A 24,183-nucleotide genomic window follows, 5' to 3' on the forward strand; every position below is an offset into this window, starting at 1 on the left:
GCGTGTGAATGTGCGATACGTTGTTGTCTGTCTTTTTTTTATTCATATAAGTGAATGTGTACCTTGCGTGTTTGCTTCCTTTACTATAAGTTAAAAAAAAAAAAAACAGTAGTTGCGAGTCGGGGCTTGTCCTGTCCTGTATGTTCCTTCTTTTGTCCTTGTCGCTCGCTCTGCTATTGGATTTTGTTTACCATGTATAAGTCAATTTTTAGCTTCACGGCAGTCGTCGCTTCACTATGGTTTTTTCCCACATGGGAAGATGAGTTAATGTGAAAAGTAGAGCAGGAATTAAGGAATCTAAAATTTACAAGGTGGTGTACTACCACCACTACAGAGATCGTATAGAATTTAAAGGGAAATAAAGACTCGATTGAAAACTGAGCAGTTCGCTTTGTCGGACCCAGAAAGTAGAATACGACGAAAAAACCGGTGCAGCATGAGTCTGAATTCTAAAGTTATAGAAAAGTGGCCGCTACCGGAAGGATTTATATTCGGCCCGCAACTGAATGAGACAAAGGCAACCATAATTGTAAAGTAGAGCAACGAGGTACATAATTGTTTATTTATTCTGAGATTACAAGATCGTAGCGTTGCTTGGAAGTATCCCCGTCCTCCTGATTGTAACGCCTGTAGCGTTGGCGCCGCAGTCCATTTCAGTTCAGAGACTTTATTTGCCTTCTGTAGAAACATAAATGTAAGGGATGAATTTAGTTACAGAAAAAAACAAAGCTATAGCTTCATTTGAAAAGAAAGTTGTGAACGTGTAAATGGAAATGTATTCGCCTTAAAATAAGCTGTGCATATTTTTTATGTATTTCGTAATAGTCTCTTTTGGGAAAATTATATTTTGTAGTAGCTCCGCCCTCCGCTGCTAGCCAAGTGTAAGAGAAAAGTGAAGGAAGAAGAAAAACAGGCAAAAATGACGTCATCGTTTGTGTGAAGTGACCGTTGCTAGCCTTTCACTATGCTCGGAGATGTTTCGACGATGAAGTCACCATGTCTCTGACAGATAAGACGCGGTTAACAGGTTCGGCCATTACCTGTGGCAATGAACATTGTTTTCCAGTAAACGTCTGCGCTTTCGTAGGCCCACTCTCCTTACCTTGTTTTTTTCTGTCGCGATTTTCGAAGGGGTGCCAATGTTGGTCCCGCACGACCAACATTGTCATCACCTATCCTTGTACGTATTTTGTCTTTATGGCGATTCTGTTTTGAGTACCGGTATCATCGGGCATAAAAAGTATTGAAAACTGATAAAGCGGAACCATGTCAACGTTTTCTGAGGGGCGTATGTATGTTGGGCTGGTCTCCAATGTAATGCGCGGGCAAATTCCCAAATGGCTCTCGTTACTAAAAAAATGTAAAATGCTGCCAGTCGTTCAAACTAAAAGTTGATAACGGTTGCGACTGTCCAGTTTTCGTGTAGTTATCAAATTCAAGAAATATTACATGGTAGACAACTCCTGACACAGTTTTGTTGATGTTCGAAGTACTTAAGCTTCTCTTTCGTATTATCTGTAGGATTTACTTTAGGCATGCAACAACAACGACAACAACAACTATCCCTGTTCTAGATTCCCAGGCAGGAAAAAGTAGAGAGCAATCAGACGCCCTTAAGGTGCATCGTATATATTCAATAGAGTCCCACTTCTCTTATTGGTTACAAGTACAGTATAGAAAAAGTAGTGACTATTTCGACGTTCACGTTAAAAATAATTTAAAAAATTATTTTGAGGTCTGTAACGCCACTTTCTTGAGACGTGACAATACTTCAAATATCGTGTTGACGTCCCCCGTCGAAATTTTTCTTTCTCCTCTCTTAAATTCCTCAGTGTTACGTAGTGTTCGCACTTCCATTTATTACGAGCGTGGAAAACAAAGGGTTATTCAGCTTGCCTTTGTCTTAAATTCAAAATTTTAAGTGAGACCCGTTCAGAAATGACATCCGAAAGCTAAGAGCATCACCACCGGGCGTGTCACGTCCGAAAGGATCAACTATTGAGCCAGTCACACGTACACGTTGAATAAGACATTTTCACTGCCGACTAAGACCGAAACCTCTTAGGCACGCAATACATGGCTCCGTCAACACGTCAACACAACAGCGACGACACCGTCAAAAAATAAACAGAACGTAACCACGAAACAGCTACCGTTGCGACGGCTGCATTGACGAGGGACGTCGAAATAATAAAGCCACTATTTTGAAGTTTTACGAAAGTGACGTGACAGACGTCGAAACCATGTTTGATATATTCTGACGGTGGACTTCGAAATAGTCACTGCTTATAAAAAAAAAAACTTTCTCTGGAGCATTGTGCTTTGGAACGTTCGCATTAAAAAGCGGCAACATGCAGCGAAGCTTCAAAGACAAACCACTAAAATCAGTAATAGTTATTTCTATTGTCGTGTTGATAATCACAATGGTAACATCTTAACTATCGACTCCTAGTGACATTTTCACATTTTAGCTAAGTAATTTTTTGGTATATTTAGTTTTGTTGCATGTGCGTTTATGGGATAGTAGAAAGCAGTTTTTAAAGTAGCGACAGGAAAGGCGTGCTTGTTGGATCTTCTTCATTGGTGGTGTTACGCGCTAAAGGCAAGAGGCACACCCCATTGTGGTTGATCGTCCAGGTTCAGCGCCTTGCTGTAAAGAACTTCTGCTCTTAAACTGGTGTGTTTATTGGGTAGTAGAAAGCAGTTTTTAAAGTAGCAGTAGGATAGTTGGGTTGAAGTAGGCTTTTTAGGCAGGGTCACGAGACCGAACCATGTGAACGTTTGAAATTTTGGCGGGCTTATTGGTTGTGTGGGCAGAGGTGTACCCAGGCTTTCTTGGTTTGAGTTTTGGTGGAATATTTGTCGTGGGGTCGCGCTGTGTGTTGGCGGGCAATGGTGAATACGCGACGGAAGAAGGATGCGCAGCCTAAAGTCAAAGAAGTACCCGATGTAGAATGTGGGGTGTGTGGCCGTTGGTGCTGCATGATGGAGGCGGAGTTCAAAACGGTAGCAGAAGCCGAGGGGAGCGGCTTTACATGCAGGAGCTGTGAGAAGGTAGAAGATGGTTTTAGGAAAATAGGAAGAGAATGGGGCATATACGGTTCAGGAGTTGAAGCGGGAGATACGGGTAGAGCGGGAGAAGCGGGCTCAGCTCGATTCGCAGGTCGGAGATTTGAATAAGAGGGCCGAAGCGGATGTGGAGGAGATGAAAAGGTAATGGGCAAGCGAGGTGGAAAGCTCGGCGGGAGAGCTGAGGCAAGAACAGGAACAGCGAGCCGAGCTTGAGAGACAGGTGGAGGAGTTGAGACAGGGGGAGAGTGAAAGGCGGAGTTGGAGGAGCATAAGAAGGAGTGTGAGGATATGGTGCAGCAACTGACAGGACTATACTCCGTTTGACCTTCAGTCCGAGCGCAGTGGACGCCACGAGCCATCCCAGCCGATCCAGCGCCGGGAGAAAGTCGCGTGACCTGCCGGTGGGGCGGGGCGACACAGGGAGCTCAAGGTCGCATGACACTCCCTCAACGCCGCATTGGCTGGGATGGCTCCTAGCGTCCGCTGTGCTCGGACGGAAGGTGAAACGGAGTATAGTTAATAAGGAAAAGGGGGAGGTGGCAGAGAAGACGGCGGTGGGGGCGGCAGTCCCAGGGGGCCAATTAAATAGTGACGAGGTTGCTGACAGTGTGGGAAAGGAGTCTGCCCAGCTGTATAGTGCGGAAGTACAGCAAGGTTCGAGGAAGGCAAAAAAAAGCTGAGGCAGAGAAAGCACAGATAGCTGGAGGGGGTGAAAACAGGCAGTCGGGGGTTAAGAGGGTGCTGGTGGTAGGGGACTCAAACATAACAAGGGTTAAGGAGGGGCTGCTGGGCAGGGTGAAAGGGGATGGGAGGGTAAACGTATTGGCCCAGTCAGGAAAGTGCATGGTAGACGATATGGCCAAAGCGAAGGAGGAGGTGTGAGAAAACAGGAGGGAGAGAACCTAGCAGTAGTACACGCATGACCAAATTATCTGTTAAAGGGACGAAGCCAGAACCTCGGCAGACAGATAGAGTTGAGGTTACGTAAATTGAGGGAGGTCTCTGAGATAGTGCCTGTGCAAATATCCACCATCCCAGAGGTCTGGGGACAGTATTTGCAGATAGAGAAGCGGGTGGTGCTAGCTAACCGGGTGACAAGGGCGTTGAACCGACGATTTGAGTAGGGAGTGATGGAAGTTAATAGGGTGGCGTACGAGGCGCGCTCCAACTCTTTTACATGCGGCATCCACTACAGTGGAACCACTGGTAGCACGGTAGGCGATGGAATTGGACATCACATCGTACATTTTCGGGGGGGGGGGGGGGGACCCGCAGCCCTGAGGGCGCCGGAATAATTGAGGGCCGAAATACAGATCCAGGGGAGAAGGTTTGGGAGGGTGGGAGGAAGCCTCGCAGGAATAGAAAAAAGAAACAAAATAACATAGGGTTCATAAACATGCAGGGAGGCAGGAACAAAGTAAACTGGGAGTGAGATCGAGGAGCAATTAGAAAGCGAAAACTTTGCAGTGTATGGATTAGCAGAAACACATCTGAGGGATATGGAAGAACCATCATACATACAAGGACATCACTGGATGGGATGCAACCGGGCCAATGAAAAACGCAAGAGACGGAAATCAGGGGTGATAGTAAAGGGTCAGGAATGGGAAAGAAAACGAGAGGGCTGCAGGGAACACATGTGGATCAAAGGCAACTTTGGGGGTTCGGAAACAATCCTGGGTTTGTGTACCAAAAACAGGGAGTGATTCAGGGGAAGAAAATGCAGAGCACTTAACATGTGTATCAGGAGACGCTAGGAAAATCGGCACTGACAGGGAAATGATTATCTTAGGGCACATGAATGCAAACTTGGAAGACTTTGATTGACACACGGATACAACAGGGAGGATGTTAAAGGAGTTCTGCGAAGTTCTTGATCTGGTATTTGTTAACGCTCAGGTAAAATGTGATGGAAGAATAACGTGGGAAAGAAAGAACTCGCACTCAACTATTCACTACTGTTTAATGTCGCCGAAGCTATACAACATATTATGAGGTATGGAAATAGATGAGGAAGGCACAAAAATTCTGGGGAGTGACCAAAAGAAAATCAGCATCAAATTTGGCACAGTACGACCAGAAAAGCGAAATCAAAAACAAGAGCGTACAAATAACTTAAGTGAAAAAATATTACAGGAAGTATCTAAGCGAATCGAGAATATAGTATCCAAGCAACCAGAAAGAAAATGAATATATGAAGACTTAGTGTTTTTAAAAAAAAGAGCTAGAGGAAAATCAAATCAAACAAGGAGGAAGAAAACGGAAACGCAAGCTCAAAAGCTTGTGGGATAAGGAGATTAAGGCAGCAGTATCGAAACGCCAAGCGGCACCTAGAGAACACAGAGGGGCAAAGAAGAAGGGGGCCACACCAGCTGAAGTAGCATCGAAATGGGAGGACTTTCAGGAAAGAAAGAAAGACAGCGGGAGGCATCAGCATTAATACAGGCCATAATTGGGAGGACAGGGGTCCAGTGCATGATAGCGATAAACCAGAAGGTTAGGAATGCGGCGAAAAGGTTCTGGGAACACATCAGGGCACAGTGAAAAAAGACCTGAGGGGTGCCAGCAGACACTAACAGAAAAGGAAGGGACAAAGATAGAGGGGGAAGAGACAAGAGAATGCATTAGACATACAACCGAAGCAGCATTTTCGGAGTTAGAACCAGATCAGGTCGTAGGGAATGGTAGCGTCTGCACAAAACAAGAGGAGGTTCATACTGGAGAAGAGAAAATGACTACAGGGGAATGGAAAAAGCAGAAGGAAAGGTTGTGGCTGGAACTGCGACAGGTCCAGACGGCATACCAATGAGCCTGATAAAAGTTCTAGGTAAAACAAGCAAAGTGAAACTGAGGCAGGTGATTGACCAGATACTTATGGGAGGGGAGGTATCCAGCGACCGGAAATTGAGCAGGATGAGATTATTATATAAGGACAAGGGAGACAAAGACAGTATCGAATCATACCGACCAATCACAGTAACTTCAGTAATATACAGACTAACTAGGCAAATTGTAAAAAGAAGACTGGAAGAATAGGCAGGGAGAAAGCAAATTCTTGGGGAACTTCAAAACGGTTTCAAGGGGGATGGCTGATTAGACGATAACTTATTCGTAATCCCTCAGTACATAGAGATAGCAATAGCAAGTCAAAGGCCAGTATAGGTAGCATTTTCTGACATAAAAGGTGCGTATGATAATGTGAACCAGGAAAGAATCTGGGACCAACTGAAGGGGTATGGGCTAGGGAAAACCATGGTTAAGTTTCTGGAACAGGTTTATACGGATAATAGGGTCATTATAACATGGGAAGCCTAAACTACAAGACCAGCAACAATAAAAAGAGGGATGAGACAGGGTTGCGCACAGTCTCCCTTATTTTTTATGATATACCTCAGTGAGTTGGAAGAAAGATTACAGAAGTGCAACCTAGGTTTTGGCCTGACTTACATAGAGGAAGGGGTTAAAGTAAATCAATTATTGGCAGGGTTAATGTATGCAGACGATATTGTACTCATATCAGAAAGTGGTGAGATAATACAGGAACTGATTAGGATTTGCAGCAGGGAAGGGGACAGTTTAGGCCTTAAATTCAGTAGGGACAAGTCGGGTATAATATCTTTCAACGACGAAAAGGGGGAACCCTTAGAGATAAAGGACACAGTTGATAGAACACATAGGAAATACAAATATCTAGGAGTATGGTTAAATGAGGGACGAAAGTATCAAAAAGACCATGGAGATATTGTAATAAAGAAGGGGAAACGAGATTCAGCTATTATGAAACATGGGGCACTATGAATGTATAATAGATATGAACTCGTTAGGGGTGTATGGAAGGGAGTCATGGTGCCAGGACTGGTCATTTGGGAATGCGACATTGTGTATGAGGTCAGAAATCCAGGCAGGTTTAAAGATACAGAAGGTAGTGTGGGTAGGTTGGCATTGGGGGCACATGGGAATACACCTAATGAGAGAGAACAGGGGGATATGGGTTGGACATCTTTTCAGAGTAGAGAAGCGATCAGTAAAGTAAAATTCGAACAAAGACCAGCTGAAATTGTGTTTACACGGTGGGCAGCGAAGGTGTACAAGTATATATATATGAAAAGTCTAAAAAGTAAGTGGACGAACCGAACCCGCAAGCTGAGATCTAAATACCTTCAATGAGATGGCACGAGAGAATTGTTGTGTGTATGTTTATACAGTCGGAAGTTAGTCTGCCTCAGTGGGCATCCGGTGGCTCAGCTGTAGATGAGCAATTTAGCCAGTGCATTACAACCGCTAGCCTGGGGTCTTTAACGTGCACCACGCAGTTGTGGTACACGACCGCACGCGGGTACGATGCTCATCCAGATCGAAACGGGCAGGGGCGGGGATTGAGCCCAGGATCCTGGGTTCTGCAGCGCGAGATTTTGCTTCACGTGCTACGAGCTGGTGTGCGCTAGACCACTCGGCCACCGATCCCCCTTAATGAGATGGGGCCGGTCAGAGCATATAAGTAGAAAAGGGAGTAAAGGAAACAGAGAGGGTATTGTGGGAAGAGAGAATGCTGGGGAAATCAGCTTTAACAATATACAGAGCACAAAAACAAGAAGGAAGGAACAGTTGTATGATAATTCATTTGGGAGCTCATTGCTGTTTGGAGCTAGGACGGGGGTGCTAAGCGCGAAAACATATAGGGCTAAATACCAAGAAATTGACACTATATGCAACATATGCAACCGGGAAAGGAAAACTATAGAACATGTAATTTTAAGGTGCACAGGGCTTCGTCCCACCCTCTTGGGAGGGACGACTTCGGATTTGGAGGGGACACTGGGGGATTTGCCAACGAGGTAGAGGGGCTTAGAGTGATAAACCGGAAGTTCGGAAGTGGCACCCCCCCGGTTGCCGCCATATTTTACGCAAATGTGACCACTCGTCACGTGACCTTCCAAGAGCCGTGACGTCACAGGTAAGATGGCAGCGCCCAGAACTGGTGGACGCGAGTTTGTTCGGTGCGCGGTAGCCGTGATGTGCAGCTGCTTTCCGACGACTTCGGGCTTCTTCGTGCTCGCTGACGCAGGTATAATGTGAAAATATGAAGGAATGAGACTTTGTACCGTTTTTGCGCAAGATCGCTCTGGATCATTTGGATATTAACGCCTGTGAGACAGTATCAGCTCTGCATCGCCGTACCGGTGCTCGGATTCCAGGATGTGTCCGAGGATCGATAGAACTTTGAGTGTTTTTAACATGACATTTTCGCATTCTCTTAGCTTTGTTTGAACGTTGAAATATCTGAGAATCTACGCGAAATGTATACGTCGCGTTAGGGTCTAAGGGAAGTTGTTTCAGCCCTCCGTCACCGAACAACCATAGCAACTTTTAGCGAGGAAGCTCCTGCGATTTTAACCTTTTGTGCTAATCCACGATTCTACATTCGATCGCTTTTCTTCCTTTTTTTTTTGTGTGTGTGAGTGCGAAGTGCACCCTTATTTTCAGCTATGAGGTTGGCGTTTTATTGAGTATGGGGAAGAATAAATCGTTGCAGGCACCTGCTTCAAAGCTATTCGACTTGCTATAAGAACAACTGTTTTGGTGCATGCATAGATTAACTGCGCATTTTTTCTGTTTTGTAGGATTTATTGCAGCTATACTCTTTTCCATCAAGAGCGCATTGTATTAGTCGGTCAATTATTTAATTGTTCTAATTACCTGGATAAGATGATTCATATTTGTGTTCATCCTTTGCCTGGAGAGCAGTCTTGTTGAAAAATGTTGACTACCATTCCTTTCGGTCTCTTCAATAGACTCTTTTTAAAAGTGTGGGCTGTCTATACTTCGCATCACCGTAACTTGGAAAAGGCCAACCGCCACAGCCCCCTCGAGCCAATCAGAGAGACGGAGCGAAGGTGTGTGACAAATCTGTGCAGACGACCACTCTGGTGATATGCTGTCATGTGCCTCTCTCCAATGTGTGTATTGACTCACCGAGACTGTAGCCTTTGCCGTCTGCCAAATTCTGATGAAACAAATTACAGTAGCTACTACTGTAATTACCCCAGGCTTTCATACTTTGGGTATTTGTTCGACAAGAATGTTATGCCCGCCATCCCTGTGAATTCGGCTCAGCACCTATTGGACTCGAATGCTGCACTAGCGTTGGACGTGAACTGGGGCCCATTCGTGTGCTTAACGCCGAAAAAAATGGCGACGGTTGTGTTGCTTGATAAGGTTCTGCAAAGGGTCTATTGTGTCATACATATAGGAAGTGTCATGCTATATAACAATGCATCAACACATACTATTAAACTATATGCTCAGAGGTGTGTTTGTTTTTCCAATTAACAAGTTACAGCAGTGTGCTTTAATGCTATTATCATGTGTGTAGTTTTAAGTATCCTCTCTGCAATGCCTACGAAGGCCCCTGGAAGGAATAAATTAATAAATAACATTTTCACATCACTGGAGTTGGTTTTCGGATGCACCACATGTTCAGGAAAGGTTGAACAAGTGCAGCAAGAAGTCTGCCAGTCTGGTATGACCCCTTAATTAATATTGAAGGGTCAGAGAAGCGAGTGTCCTCGTAAGGTCTAGAGCGTGCAGTGGACACAATTCTCGGTGTGTAGACTCTCAAGGCATGAAGGCAAGCGGAAATATGTTTATCTGGTTAGTGTATCAAATATGTTTATTTCCACTTGATTACATAATTATTGATTCTTAGTAAATGGTTCCATAACGAGTTCTTTCTGCGACAGTCTCGTGTCAGGCGTTCAGTCCTAATACCTGTGGAACTTGTTGTCGGATGACGCTCCTGGCACGTCGGTGTTCAGTTTGGTCGAGTGGCCACTTTGACCGACTGATGCTGTCTTGTAATCATACGTCATGTGCGGTGACTGACGGCTGATGCACTGAAGCTGCAGGGCTGGCTTCTAATCCGAAAATTTTCCTGGTAGTTTTCGGCATCAATGTAGCAAGCTCGGGCATGTATTGCTTACGTGGCTGTGCCTTTTGCTGTACCGTTCACTTGAAAGCTGGCAACAATTTTTGTTTGCTATCCAAGTCTGGTGATGCTTGCAGTTCACTTTTAAGAGCAACCAACCATTCTATTCCTTCAAGTCAGTCAGGGGCATTCTCCCTCAAAGTTGGAAATTGTGTGCTTCGTGGAGTGGACACAGAAAATTGGTGTCAGCAAATTTCTAGGTATTGTCCTTGGACAACAACCGACACCAAATCCACTGTCACTGCATCACCGCTCACCTGCTTTGTCGTGCTTACCTCTTGTTGAGGTGATGGACATGAGGAGCTTTGGGGTAATCAGGGATTCAGAATCTTCGATTCAGCACCTTCGGCATCAGGGACAAAGGTCGCCGAAGGTAATCCTTAATCTCCCGTGGTCGCTCCTCGAGACGTAATCGAGGGTCGTTTGGCACGAACCCTCGCCGACCAAATCATTGCTTTGGTAGACATGGTCGGCTTCATGCAGTGGTAGCAAAGTGGTTTTCGGTCGCACATTCGCATCACCTACGTTTTCCTCGGTGTACTTTGTTGAGCACAGACCTACACACGATGTCGGGAATGCTTCGGCGTTAGAGTGTCTCATTGAATTGGCATTGAATACTAAGGGGCAGCCGGTGGCGGTCGTCGTGCCATTGTGGCATAAGTTGCCCTTGGTTTGTCAGATGCCGCTTCGCTCGCAGAAGTCTCGGTTGAAGTACTTGTCAAACTTGTTCCAAAACAATCTCGGCAATCAAAAAAAAAAAAAGCCGGGCAACTGATGGCAGGAAGTAGCTTCCTGATCTCCTCCCAGACAACGTCGTGGATGATGTCGTGGATGCCTGGGAGGCTGGGGTCGAAGTAGTAGCTGGACAACTCGAGTGTCGAGACGCCGGGAAGTTGTTCATAGTGGCAGGCTCGGGCATGCAGTGCACATTTTATGTTGGAAGCCTCAGTGATATGAACACTTCGACTGTTGTTGGGGGGTTGCGGACAAGGCTGCCGAAGGTGTTGTCCCTCACGTGAGGCGCATGGGATTCTTAGGTTCTTGTCTTCTCTAGCATCAAGGTCGGCGTGGGCGTGGGCGCTCGATCAAGCGCAAAACATCTTCCACGAGTGCGGTGGCGCTCTCATTGGGGCAGTGTCCTGGACAGAATCAAGAATGCGGCTCTCTTTCGTTGATTTTGGCTGACGGATGCGCGCTTCAGCTTGATCTTGCAAACTTCCCATGACGTTAAGGAGGATCCGTGGTTCTCAGACCAGCGCCGGCAGTTGCTTCCACGAGAAGTATAGGTTCTGCAGGAGCTGGTTGTCTGTCCACCCAATGTGGCGGGCGACACTGTCATATTGTTCAATCCAGTCCTTGACGTCTTCATACAGCTTGCGTGAAAAAGCGTTTGAGTGTGATTTGCGACGGGCATGCAAACAATGGTGGGAGGGGACACGGTTTGCTGCTACAGGTTTGTCATTGTTGGCTTAGTCAGCTTCGGACTTTCTGACAGGAGACCGAATTCCGGTGGTTTCTCCTGGTAGCAGCAACTGGCTCGGATTTCAGGTGCTTCGTGGTGTATTTCCGAGGTTACTCCTTGTGGTACTCGGTCGTCTTGCGGTTGTTCTGCCAGGCTCGGGTCAGGACTTTGCCTACGGCTCGACAGGGGTATAAGACGCAGAATAGTCCGCCAGCCGTGTCCCATTATCGGGTAACTCGGCTGAAGAGCCGCCGGGTTCCCACAGAGTGAAGGGCTACGGGTAAGGTGCCCAGTACCTCCACCTGAACATACGATTACAGCTGAGCATGACCTGCAGTGTCCCAGAATAGTGAATATTGATAGAAGATAGGACTGGAACAAGGATCCGTGACAGTATAACAAAACTAGCAGAAGAGAATCTATCCTGACCACTGAAGAAGCTGCATTGCTTTAGTGGCATTTTGTCCGAATAAATCCTCTCCTTCGGGGTTTGGCGACTGCCGTGAACGAACTGAACTGAAATGGATGTGGGACCACTTTTCTGGTAATGAGCCACTGCAGACTGTTGCCACAAAGCGGCGTGAGCTGGGTACGTAACACGCTCGGTGAAATGTCCGGACAGCTTGCAATTCGCGTAACGAGTGTGGATGAAACGTTTGTGTTGACGAAACGTGCGACAGACCAGCGGGATCAATACCAACTGCAACACCTGTGCTCCGCGAAAGTGCACGTCTACGCCGGAACAATTTCGGAAGCAGCACAGCATCACCTAAAGCATGGCACAGGAACTACCAGCTTGAAGGCAGCTCTTCGGTGCGCCGCACACCTGTGCTCCGTGAAAGTGCACTTCTACGCCGGAACAATTTGTAAGCAGCACAGCATCATTCAGCACGGCACGGGAACTATCAGCTTCAAGGCAGCCTTCCGGTGCGCCGCACAACCGAAGTGAGCCCTCGGTCATTTGATCGAAGCTGCACCGCGATTGCACACCGCCAAGCACGACTCAGGCAATTTCCGTCGCTAAACTGTGTATCCAAATATATTGCACACGCTTCACTGCAAACCTCGAAGATTCCGATGGTGAACGAGAGCACAGAAACGTCGCCTTAAATTTTATCCTAGCGGTATCCGAATTAATCCGAGGTCCGAGCAACGTAGGTCAGATTGTCTCTTCCGTGGCAATATCCCGGTCGGTCACCAGCGAAATGCACACCGTTTCTCCGTATTTTCACGTTATACCTACGTCAAACACCACGCTGAACTCTGAACTCGCTTTCGACCGGCCTCATATGACGGCTTCCGCGTCTGAAATCAACTCGCCGAGACGAACGACAACCAACAAAGCATCCGACAAGCTCCGGCCCAGCTGGGGCCAGCCGCTGCATGGGCGCTGCCATCTTTCCTGTGACGTCACGTATTTGGTTTGGTCATGTGACGTGTGGTCAAATTTGCGTACAATGGCAGCCTCCTTATGGGGGTCACTTTCGAGTGCAGACCGGAACCCCGGTTTATCGCTCTAAGCCCCTCTACCTCGTTGGTCTTTGCAGACATGAATGAATGAATGGATAGAGAAACAGTTTCGGTAGCTAAGAGGAGATTGGAAGATTGGTGTAAAAGATCTAGAGAGGGGTAAAAATGGAGATAAAAATAAGCAATAGAAAGAAACGCTTTAAAAGGAGGGGGGGGTGACGTGTTGTGTTAGAACAAATTTTATACAAATTTTAAAATAGGGGGATGACGAAAAGTTGCGCTAAGTGCGCACGCTGCCGCCGGTTACAAAGGGTGTAGCCATTACCATCCATCCATCTATACGTTTCTTCGCTCCAGTCGTTCGAGCAGCTTGATTTATGTGTGGCATATATCTTGGTGATTCGATATTTAAAATACTGAATGCCCTTTGGAGATGTCTCAGGACAAAAGAGTTTGTGTGTGTGTTTAGGTTATTATTTGAAAAATGAGGATTTAGTATTTTCCGGTTACTTCTTAAGCTGGGGTCACACTGCTCCTACATCATACAAAATACAATCTGCAAGCACGAGTCACCTCCATATCCGTGGTTCGAATGCCGCGTGCCAAGTTTCTCCTTGAACTCATTGCCATGCGGCATTCGAACCACGGATATCGCGGTGACGGTAGTTGGAATTTGTTTGCAGACTGTCTTTTGTATGATGTATAAGCAGTGTCATCCAGGTTTTAGGCATTAGGAGCCGATAGTTCTGTCTATGCAACATAATGCAGAAATTTACTCCGGTACACTAATGTCAAAATTATCCCACCAAGGTTGCCTGTCAATGAAGAGCTGCTGCTCGGACTAATTTAAGGCCGTCAATGTTTTCACGATGGGAATTTTTAAAGGTTAGTGCGACATTCGTCATACTTACTCTGGCAAGATCCATTTTGGCAAACCAGGTTGAAGTAGCAATCGCCGATGTTTTTGCAGGGTGTCCCTGGAGAATGATGTAGTGATCAATGGATTAATAGATTAGGGGGGGTCACCCCATGATTAGTAACGTCTGAGTAGAGTCCTTCTACACTGGAAAAGTAGCGACCAGGTTTGATCACGCCGCCGAGCTCGGCGGTAGGCCGGTGTATGACACGTGTCCATCTTTAGCGCTCTACCCCCTTGGCCGCCATTAAGAATCAAGGAGGTTTTGCCGTGTCTCCTGGCTGGCTGCGCCAGCTACGGGGTGTTTCCTTGACGCCGGTCAGATCCGGACTAGTTTGATGACTTTTGTGTATCTTTTATTTTACTCAATCTTTCATGGAGTAAAATAAAAACTCCAACAAATGTTACTTTCATGTAACATTTGTGTTTTTTTTTGCTACATTAATATTTGAACCACTTCTATATTTTCAATGTTGCATATATATATATATATATATATTATAGTTGTATACATATATTGCGTCTAGCATGAGGCCTTTCAATAATTTATTTTGAAAACTTCATCTGTTTTTAAAACTGGCTAGTACGAGCCCTTTTGAAATTGATTTTTATGCATTGCAAGTTAAAATTGTGTAGTGTTATGCCTTTCAATAACATTTCTTTTATCGTTTCTAATATTGTAAATATTTTATCTCAGCATATGTAAAAGTGCTTAGTACATTAACTGCTGTCTCGGCTACGATAGTTCGTGTCACTTTGAAAACAAACGCTTGCCAAATATTTTAGTTTTAAGGGTTGGCTACTTTTTTCTCTCCGAAAGGAACAAATAAAGTTTGTTCCAATCCAATTCTCTGCAAAAGCATTGTTTTTCCATTCTACACCTACACAAAGGGGCATCCTCTAAACAGTCCAAACGCCAAAGCCTCCAATACACAAAGTAGTACTATGGACGGCCTTCATGCCGATTTACAAAGATAACTCTATAATCTCCCCAAAGTTTTAACAAAATAATGGGTACCTACTTCATTCTAAAAAAAAAATGTATTTTCTTTACACAAAAGAACATAAAAAAAACTTCATGCCAGCGATGAAGGACAGCGATGAAGGGAGATGCGGTGGCTTCAGAACGATGCCGAGCTCCGATTGGTTTTGATTGAAATGATAGTGGGTAGACTCAATGCTTGGTGCCTTGAAATATACCCACTATTTTTTTTTAAGCAGCCAATAAGAGCTCGGCGTTTTGACGTCACGCAACCCCTGTGCAAGAAGCAGACAAACTTGCGCTCCGCATTGACTCTAAGAAAATCTTCTGTTTTATGCCCTTACTTGCAAGTTTTGTCAGTCAATTTTTTTAATAAAACTTCTAATCAAGCTTTCTTGTTTCTATTTAGTCAGTGGTGCCTATATTAGTAAGGGTTAATTAAGTGCGTATGTATGAGCAGGAATGGTATATATGTGGTATCATAAAGTTTTTAATATTTTGCATTTGTACTTTTATCATATAGAGTAGATTTGTACTCTATTGAGTATTGGAATACTTTCTATTTGTACTCTGTTCAGAGTATTGGAATACTTTTGTGACCTAAACAGAGACTTGAAACATGTGTATTTCCTAATGATGAGCTGTAGTCAGTATTGAACTTTATTTCATACCATACTGTTGCATCTTGAAATGGTTTTGTTTTTAACTTATAGAACGCGCGATTTACGTTGTTGAACAGTGAAAATGTCTTCTTTTCATGAGGCTTAAGTGTTTTTTCTTTAGTTGCCTACTATTGTAAATCAATGAGAAGAACCAACCCGCTATCACCAGGAGCCATTCAAATATCGTTTTTGGTATGTGCTGGTCATGTTTGGAAATAGTTCTGAACATCACGTGTAGATGTTTTTTTATTTATATTCCTTTTGTATTTTGCAAAACACATCTGTTCTTCTAGCACCAAGCAGCTCTAAGATTTGCTTATCCTGCTACGAAACTCGATTTTTGTTGCTCCTGAGGTGCTCCAAATTTGAACTTTTACTGCTCCAAAGGGGCATCTTTGCTGCTCCCAGACCTGCTCCAAAAGGCTGAAGTTTGCTTCCACCCCTGACTAAACTAAACATAAACTAATTCAGGATGTCGAGGTAACAAGAAACATCTTTCATTTGTTAAATTTACTGTACATTTAAACTCCTCGTTTTGTCTCTTGCAGCCGGAATCAATTTCCGGAGGGAGGGTCGTTCGTACAGTAAACTCCCACTTGAGCGAACGTCGGTTGCAGGAATATCTCAGAATAACGAACTTTAAAAAAATCCCCGGCGGTTTTCTTATGCACTATATGGAAAAATGTTTTAGTTAAACGAAAAACGAATTTCGATTAACGAATATTTCAGTTCAGTGAACTTGATCGGTAGACCCAGGATTATTTGTGCAATCAGTTCAACGAAGTTGTGTGCCCTGCAGTGCTGGCGTAGCCGATGCCCGCCACCTCTGCAGCGGCGGTATATCATCGCTCCCGTTTACAGCGCCGCTGAGGCAAAGCGGCGGTGTGGTTTACGAAAAAGAACCACGTGGTGCGTCTGTCTTTTCTTTGTCATCGGTTCCGTTCGGCCATCTTAGTTTTAAGCAACAACGGCAGGACGGCAGTTTGTGTGCCCACTTTCGTAATGAGTACGACGAAACGGAAGCGGTTGTCTCTATCAGACAAGCTCAAAATCCCTCAGCGTCTGGACAACGGTCAGGGGCAAGTGGGCGTCGTGAAAGACTATGGGACTCCACCGTCGACTTTGTCAACGATGGTGAAGCAAAAGTCGAAGCTTGAAGAAGAAACTGCGTTCGATCTCAACAGGCAACGACTCTGCACGGCATATTTCGAGCCAGTGGACGATGCCGTTGCGGTTTGGCTTTGTCACAGGAACGCTGTGCCAGAGAAAGTGAAAAAAAAACAAAAAAAAACGTGAAATCTCCAGGCAGCTTTGTTACTTGATGCGCTTTGAGTACTGTTTTTTTATCGATGTACATGACTCCATAAATTGCAATCCACACTTTTGACTCGATGTATGCTGTTCCCTATGATGTTCCATATTTTAGTGAATATATTCAGTTTAGTAAAACTTCAGTTAAGTGAGCTATTTCCTTGTGTCCCTTGAAGCTCGCTCAAGTAAAATTTTAATGTGGTAAACTTCCGCTGCCAGCAACGCTGGCGGCGGCGGCAGCAGCGTTGGTTGGCAAACTGGCTTCCGAGCTAAATTGCCGACCGGCGTCGTCTGCTAAAGTTGTAGCGGTACGTTGTAAATTGTTTTTCTCGGGCACTTTAAAATTATTGTTTGTTTTTTGCAATGTCTAATTTGAACGACCTTCCACATCCACAAAACGTTTCCCTTTCAAGGCATTCTTCGTACGGGCGGACAAAAAAAAGTCACACGGGACGGGTTCCGGTCATGCCATCCGTCTTCAAACATAGTTGCACTGACAGGAAAGTGTCTGCTGGGGCATTGTCATGATGACACCACCACTCCCCCTTTTCCAAGACGTCGGGTCACTTCTGCCTCACTGAGTTGCGCAACTGTCGCAAAACTCCCACGTAAAACACTTGATTAACAATTTTACCAGGAGGAACAAACTCGGAGTAAACAATGCCCGAATTTTCTCGATGTTTTCATCAGTGGAGCAGGTTGAGAGATGCCACCTCTCAACCTGCTCCACTGTCTTGTCTTGAAGCAAGAAAGTCATTCGTAAACGTGTGATTTCTTAATAGCCAACTTCTTTGTAAGCTGTATAAGGCGTTACAGAGGTGTCCGCCACCGTTCTAGCCTTCTCTTAAAAAAAAAAAAAATAGCAGACGATGCAAGTCTATAATCTGACTCGAAAGAAATGCCACTAAGCGCTGCTAGCGGATGAAGCTCGTACTACTAACCTTCAAGAAATTCACTCCGGTTACTTTTAGGTCCCCGTGATCCCAAATAGATGCGTTGTCTTCGTATGCGACGGTGAAACGGTTGCCATTTAGTTCACTGGAAAATAGAGTGCTCTACTGTGCGCTACACCCAATCACCTCCACGGTGCACAATTTATGCTTCGGGCAACAATCCGGTCGACCGATTTAAACTATTACCACGGATTACGTAAACAAAACTAACGTTGAAAGAGTACGAAAACTCTCTCACATCTACGTATCAGTACACCCGTTTTGATTACAGGTGAAGATTGTAGTGCACCTTTTATTGAACTCTCGATTGTAGCAAATATTAAAATGAAAATAAATTTTGTCATGGGGTACTTACCTATATTGCGATTTATTTCGTCTTCTTCCACATTTCCTTTCCGAACATTCGGGTAATAAAAAATAAATCAATATATTAGTTCTATTGTTCACTGCAGTAGAAGTATCATGCTGGTATTTTCGCGTGTTGTTTTTATGTGTCTTCTTTAGCACAATGAACTAAATATGCGCTGTGAGGTGTCATCTAGTAAGGCATGCCAGACGTGACCATATTTAATGCAATGCTTTTTAACAGAATTGCGCAATCCAAAAGTTTTTGTCCAGCTGCCTGTCCGTCAGTGCGTGTTCGCAAGCGGACGTCGCGTGGCCTATGTTAATTCAGTTTCCACGCTAAGCTTTAAATCTTTGTCATGACGCCCATTATCTCGATGCTCACCGACCGAGCCAGATGTTGACGTCATTCCCTATTTCGAACATCGCCACCTTTTTGAGTGCGAGGGAAGGAGCCATTACAATAAAAAGACAGTTTGCGCCAGGAGGAAACCAGGTACGGCACAATTTTTTTAATTCAACTCCGTGAGTTGAGGTGTTATTTGACAAGAAAGCCCTGCAGCATTCGCTGCAGGGTTGTGTGCTTTGCGGACATTTGGTGGTAGTCACATGAGTGTAAAGAATGGTTCATACAACCCCGTTTTCTTACCTTATGTAACGTTACTTTTGCGTTACGCGAGCTTACATCTACTTACGACGAGAGCCACCAAAAGATCTGTACTTCGTACAAAGCATGACAACTAGTTTAAGGAGCAGCACAACACGCGACGTTCGAAGCATGAATATCGTCGTGATTCATAACCTAAAAAAAGAAAGCATAAGCAGACGTGGATTTGTGAACCAGCCTTTAGGCCGCAAGACAATCCATGATGCAACGAGTATTAACCTAACGTTCAAGTCCACCGCACAGTTGAGCACTTTAAATACTATATGCACGGAAGGCAGTGACGTTTACATCTTTTCGTCAAGGCCCCGCACTTTGGCGAATGAGTCCAGAAAACAAGTTAACCTATAAATTCGGGAGACTGTTGTCCGAGGAGTCGGGAGCAAAGAAGCATCACCGGTTAATAAGGTATTCTGCTGGCGACGTAGCATCTCACTCATGACACCAATGTTACATATTTGCTTATATTTTACATGGCTTCCATCCAGTTCAGAACACACTTATCTTGCCGAAGGAGAAGTGTAGCCGTCGAAGCTCGTCATTGTTTACAAGAGGCAGGGGGAATAGTGGATGAGAGTTATAAACAGTGTAGAAGCCCTGCCGACTTCATGCAACTAATCAGTGAATACAATCTTCTCTTCCGGTGTTCGGGACTGTCGACAAAAAGAATCCAATCATTCAGGCACCTTGGTCTCACATGCGGCAAGAGCGACTCCAGAACAACCTTTCGTTCTTCACAGCTAAAAAAAAAAAAAAAAAAAATTTGAAAACAAAAATTGTGTGTGCTCGTGGGTGCAAGGAATTTCTCCCATATTCCGGCTAGTGAGTCTTATTGTTCGTTCTCTTTTCTCATAAACTCTCCTTTTCTGACCGGCGTCATGGAGACGCCGGCCAGGAAAGGGTGCGTCTCTGCAGACACACCCTTTCCCATCAACTGTACGACGTCGAGGGAAATGGGTGGAATTGTAAGCAGTGAGAGAGCGCAGGCGAGCTGGTAATTAATCGACATCTTGTAAACCCTGAGATGGGGAACGATAAAAAGAAATTTTGTTGTGTGCGTCCGCTTTTTTATTGTTCCCCATCTCAGGGTTTACAAGATGATGAAGTGGGTGCGCGTCACGTTTGAGTTGTTCATGGAGACTACTCTCTCTTTGCGTTCTTGTCCCTTAACTTGAGCAGGATCAGTCTATTTTATTGCGTGTTTTCCTTCGATAAGGCGAGGTTAGCCCGCCCCCCACTTCCCCCCACCCCAGTGTAGGGATGCCTGTAGCAGTTCCCGTGCGGCTGTATGCGCCACGCAGTTCCCTGGACAAATTCGTGTTCAGGAATTCATATGATTTTGATGTAACAGCCTTCGGTTTAAAGTTGTTTGGCCGATGTCATGATTTTTTTTTTACTCTCAAGCTACAGCTGTCGTATTTGTTACATTCTTACAGCGCTTTTTTGCGGTCTGCATATATGTATAGTCTACGCTTTTGTTTGCCAACTTCGAAAGCTTTGATTGTCATTTTAATAGCTTGAAATTCAGCTTTCTTTACGCTGGTCTCGTTGCGTAGAGTAACCGCGAAATTTCCGTGATTGTTGGCACTTTAGTATGTAATGGCTGTCCCGCTTTGTCTACGGTAGCGACCGTGCTCACAATGGCGCTCTCGTTGTCTTCGAGCAGTGCTAACATCTAGTCTAGCTTCATACTTGGAGCGTGCTTCCTTCCTCACCTTGCACTCTTTTTTTTTTCTTTTTTTTTTTCTGCAGAGTATCAACCACAAATTTGTCCTGCCTTGGTGAGTGTAAATCCGTGCCATCTCCCGATTTGCTGGTTGAGCGCCTCCATGTAATTTTTTTACTTAGGCTGTGGCGATATTGAATTTAATCTTGAAACAGATGTTGAGATTTGTTTTTCTCTATCCCCGTCGAGCCTGGAGTCTGCCAGTCCATAGTTTGAGCAAATGCAGTCCGGGTTACGTGTGCCTTTAATTCGGTCGTTCTTTCCGCCGCTTCAACTGCATGTTGAATCTGGCGGTTAAAGTGAAGCGAGAGATCGGCTCTTTGGGTAGTTTCGTGAAACGTAACCCATCAGATGAAAGGGGCGTCTCGTCTATGTCTGTGTTTGTTTGGTTAGCTCCATCTTGATAGGTAGGTTTTGCTGCCCATCGTTTCATCATTCTTCTCGAATAGGCTTTGACGTTATTAGTTGTCCAAGTCGGATCGGGCTCGATGTTTACTTGTTTCGCATGAACCCCGATCCTTGTGTAACGGGTTCATTGTTTAGTAAAAAACCTAGCTTTTTTGCTTTCCGTTTCAGGGCCTTTTCTTGAGAGTATGAGCGATCGTATCCTTAGTTCTCGTGTGAAGCGTTGAAAGTTTCGCCAATTATGATGGCTTATTTATTGCACCTGGGTCTGACTTGCTCAAGCCAGCTATCATCAACGTTTTGTCTGCGGGTCAGATATAGGTCGTAATACTGTAAAGGTAGTTCTGTCGCATTTACTTTGCACTTCGACTGCCTCTCTTGCTTCGTTGCACAGGTCTGCCAATTCCCTTTGCGTAAAAAAAAAAAAAACGTGCTGGTCGAACACAGTAGCCACCTGTCCTATAACGGTCGTCTATTATCCGTGCTCTTCTTGTTTGGGATCGCCCTCGGTACGGATGGTGCCGTATGTGGTTCGTAACCGTTAATTTTGACGCCCTCGCAGTTGGTCTGTTGAAGGATAATGACCGACAGTTGTTTCTTGTCCTTTCTTTCAAGTAGGAGTTGTAGCTTTGCTGTTTTGTTTGCAAATCCCGTACAGGTCTACTGAAGAATCCAAGGGTGAGATTTTTCATGCTCTTTGGTAGTACAAATAAATATTTCTTTGTGCCATCATCCTGCTACTCATAGCTGAGAACAGAGTGCCTCGCTTGTTGCCGTTCACTTAGTGTTGTTGAGCTGTTTATTTTTGGACCTGTAATTTTTGCAGTACGCTCATCTTGTGGCATAGTTGTAAATCCTGCGTTTAGATCATTGCCACTTCGTCTCCTGGAGTGGCTGTGTAGTGAATAAACGCAGTAAAGACCTTGAGGTGTCCCCCAGGCTTGAATGTTTTTGCAGGAGTCTACTGACTTCTTCGATTGGTGCACGGCTGAGAGAATCCACGTGTACCATTTGTGTGCCCGACGGTTGCTAAATGGTGTAGTAATGTTGGCTTAACTGCTCAAACCACCTTGCAATATGAGTGTTCACCAATTTCTAAGTGTAGATGAACAGAAGTACTACAGTCGGTGACTATGAGAAATTTAACTCCCAGGTAGAGGCAGCGCAGTTGGTCCTGAGACCACACCACTGCCAGAAGTTCCGGTTAGCTTGAGTGATAGCTCTGTCTTGAGTCACCTCTATGGCGACAGACGCAGTACTGTACATTTCGAAAATACTTGTCACCATTTTGGAGGAGCACACCTGCCAGTACTTTTCTGGTCGCATAAATGTGAAGCACAGTTTCTTTGCGGTGACAGAACAGCGCATATACAGGTCTGACACCAGATTTCGTTTGAGTGTTGCAAAGCCGTCATGCGCCTCCGTTTTTTTTTTTTTTGTAAATGTGCTTCAGTTTTCAGCATCCGGGGCCACATCTGCGTGTTGTAGCACTAGCTTTCCAAAGAACACGGTGATTTAAACATCGCAAAAGACAATGACAAAACGGAACATACCTGACAGGACACACGATGAAAGCAACAACTACCAACTAGCCCATCTTTCAACTTTATTATTTTTTAAAGAAACTAGCAAGCCTCAAGAAATGCCACAGCTCAGCTGAAATATTTGGTTTGGGCATTTAGACGACGATACTCGCCGATTTTCGGCGTCCAGGAGAAACTTTCTGAAGCGTCAAAGACGTACCTAAGTACTCATATTCTGTTTGGCTAAATTGGCCTTTCACAGTCTCGAGGTTAAGCTAGCCTTGTCGATTCTTGTCTAACACACCTAAACCGGATTCATCAGCATTTCTGACTAGTCCTTTGGAAGCACCAGGATGCCATGCACGCAGCAGGTCGTCATATTTTATTCTAGTGGTCCTAGCCTTGCTCCTTGGAGATAATTTTTTATGGACGGCACTTGATTCGCAAGCAAAAGTAAGTGCCGCAGGGGTCTAAAATACTCATCCGGGTACTGAAAACAGCTTTGTGGGTGTATGACTCATCGATTGAGATCTCAAAGTAACTATGCATCATGTCATGTCCAGGACGCTAAAAAGACTATGTCCGACCGGTCGGTTCCACACTGTAAAACTGCCATTTACTATTTTGGCAGCACACGACGACGATGTTCAAATACCATGCAACACACTCCTATTTGTTTTCCCAGGAGGACTGAGCGGCGGTATGCAATGTTGCTGTCACGCATGAGGCCTTTAGCCCTGAGGTTCAAGGTTATTCCGAATCCTTCATATATATATAAATATATATATATATATATATATAAAACTGAGAAGAAAAAAACCCTTAGTGAAAAACAGCAACAACGGACGATTTAATCTTCGACGTTTCGGCCGGAGTCCGGCCTTCGTCAGGAAGAACTTTTACAGATGAACGCGGGTGGTATTTATACAATGCTACGGTCGAGTCCAAATTTCGGAGGGGTGACGGTTGAAGCTTTCGAGAGAGGGACGAGTAGGGCAGTTCTTATCCGGGTGAAGAAGCTTGACGGTCGGTGCCAAGTTTAAAGCGCGGCGGGATGACGGTTGTAGCTTCTTGAGAGGGGTCGCAGGGTGACTTTGTGTCCGGGCCGGCAGCGGTGACCTATATAGACGATAGCGTACAAAAGACGAAAGTTACACGCGCAAACAAAGTGCTGTCTCAAAGAAAAAAAAAAGAAAAAAAGAAAAAAAAAAAAGAAAGGGCGGCACGGTCACTTGTGTGCATGCAGGCATGCATGAGTCAAACCTGGAAGGGAACAATGTTTAAACCTAGAAGTAAAAAGAAAAAACAATGGATATCAGAACCTGGAAATAAAAGAAAAGTTGATGGTCCAGTTCCGGCCCCAAACACAGTACCACTGTTAACAACAAAATTAAAGTCACCCGTATATATATACATATATACGGGTGACTTCATCTCAACTCAGGCACAGATTATAGGCCGAACTATGTCTGTTCTCGGGCAATTCCTATAATAAAAGAAGACGCAAACGGCGAGTTCGTCGGATTTTTGTCCTTAAGTTATCAGCCGTTGAAGCGGCCAAGTTGGAAACACGTTTTTCCGGCTTATCGGGGGTGCCGCTTTTCACTCCGTCTCTTTTCCCTACTTTTTACGCTACATCAATATACATTTTATTGAAAACTCTCAAGATATGCTTTTTTATGCTTATTAAGCGTCTAGGTTATAGAT

General features: G+C 44.8%; 1 protein-coding gene across 1 annotated transcript in view; it reads right to left on the bottom strand.

The window, feature by feature from the left end:
* Positions 1-584: 584 nt before the first annotated feature.
* The window catches only part of LOC120839834, a 57,584-nt gene continuing 33,985 nt past the window's right edge, over positions 585-24,183 (bottom strand). Inside the window, exons 6-8 of the mRNA XM_040210199.1 lie at positions 18,169-18,204; positions 13,901-13,966; positions 585-678 (exon numbers count right to left, since the gene is read on the bottom strand). Of these exons, the coding sequence (XP_040066133.1) occupies positions 668-678; positions 13,901-13,966; positions 18,169-18,204 (113 nt within the window). The 3' untranslated portion in view covers positions 585-667. The remainder of the gene's footprint in view (positions 679-13,900; positions 13,967-18,168; positions 18,205-24,183) is intronic.

Source organism: Ixodes scapularis, unplaced genomic scaffold (assembly GCF_016920785.2).
Source record: "Ixodes scapularis isolate PalLabHiFi unplaced genomic scaffold, ASM1692078v2 PGA_scaffold13__105_contigs__length_92229423, whole genome shotgun sequence".
Taxonomy (NCBI): Eukaryota; Metazoa; Arthropoda; class Arachnida; order Ixodida; family Ixodidae; genus Ixodes; species Ixodes scapularis.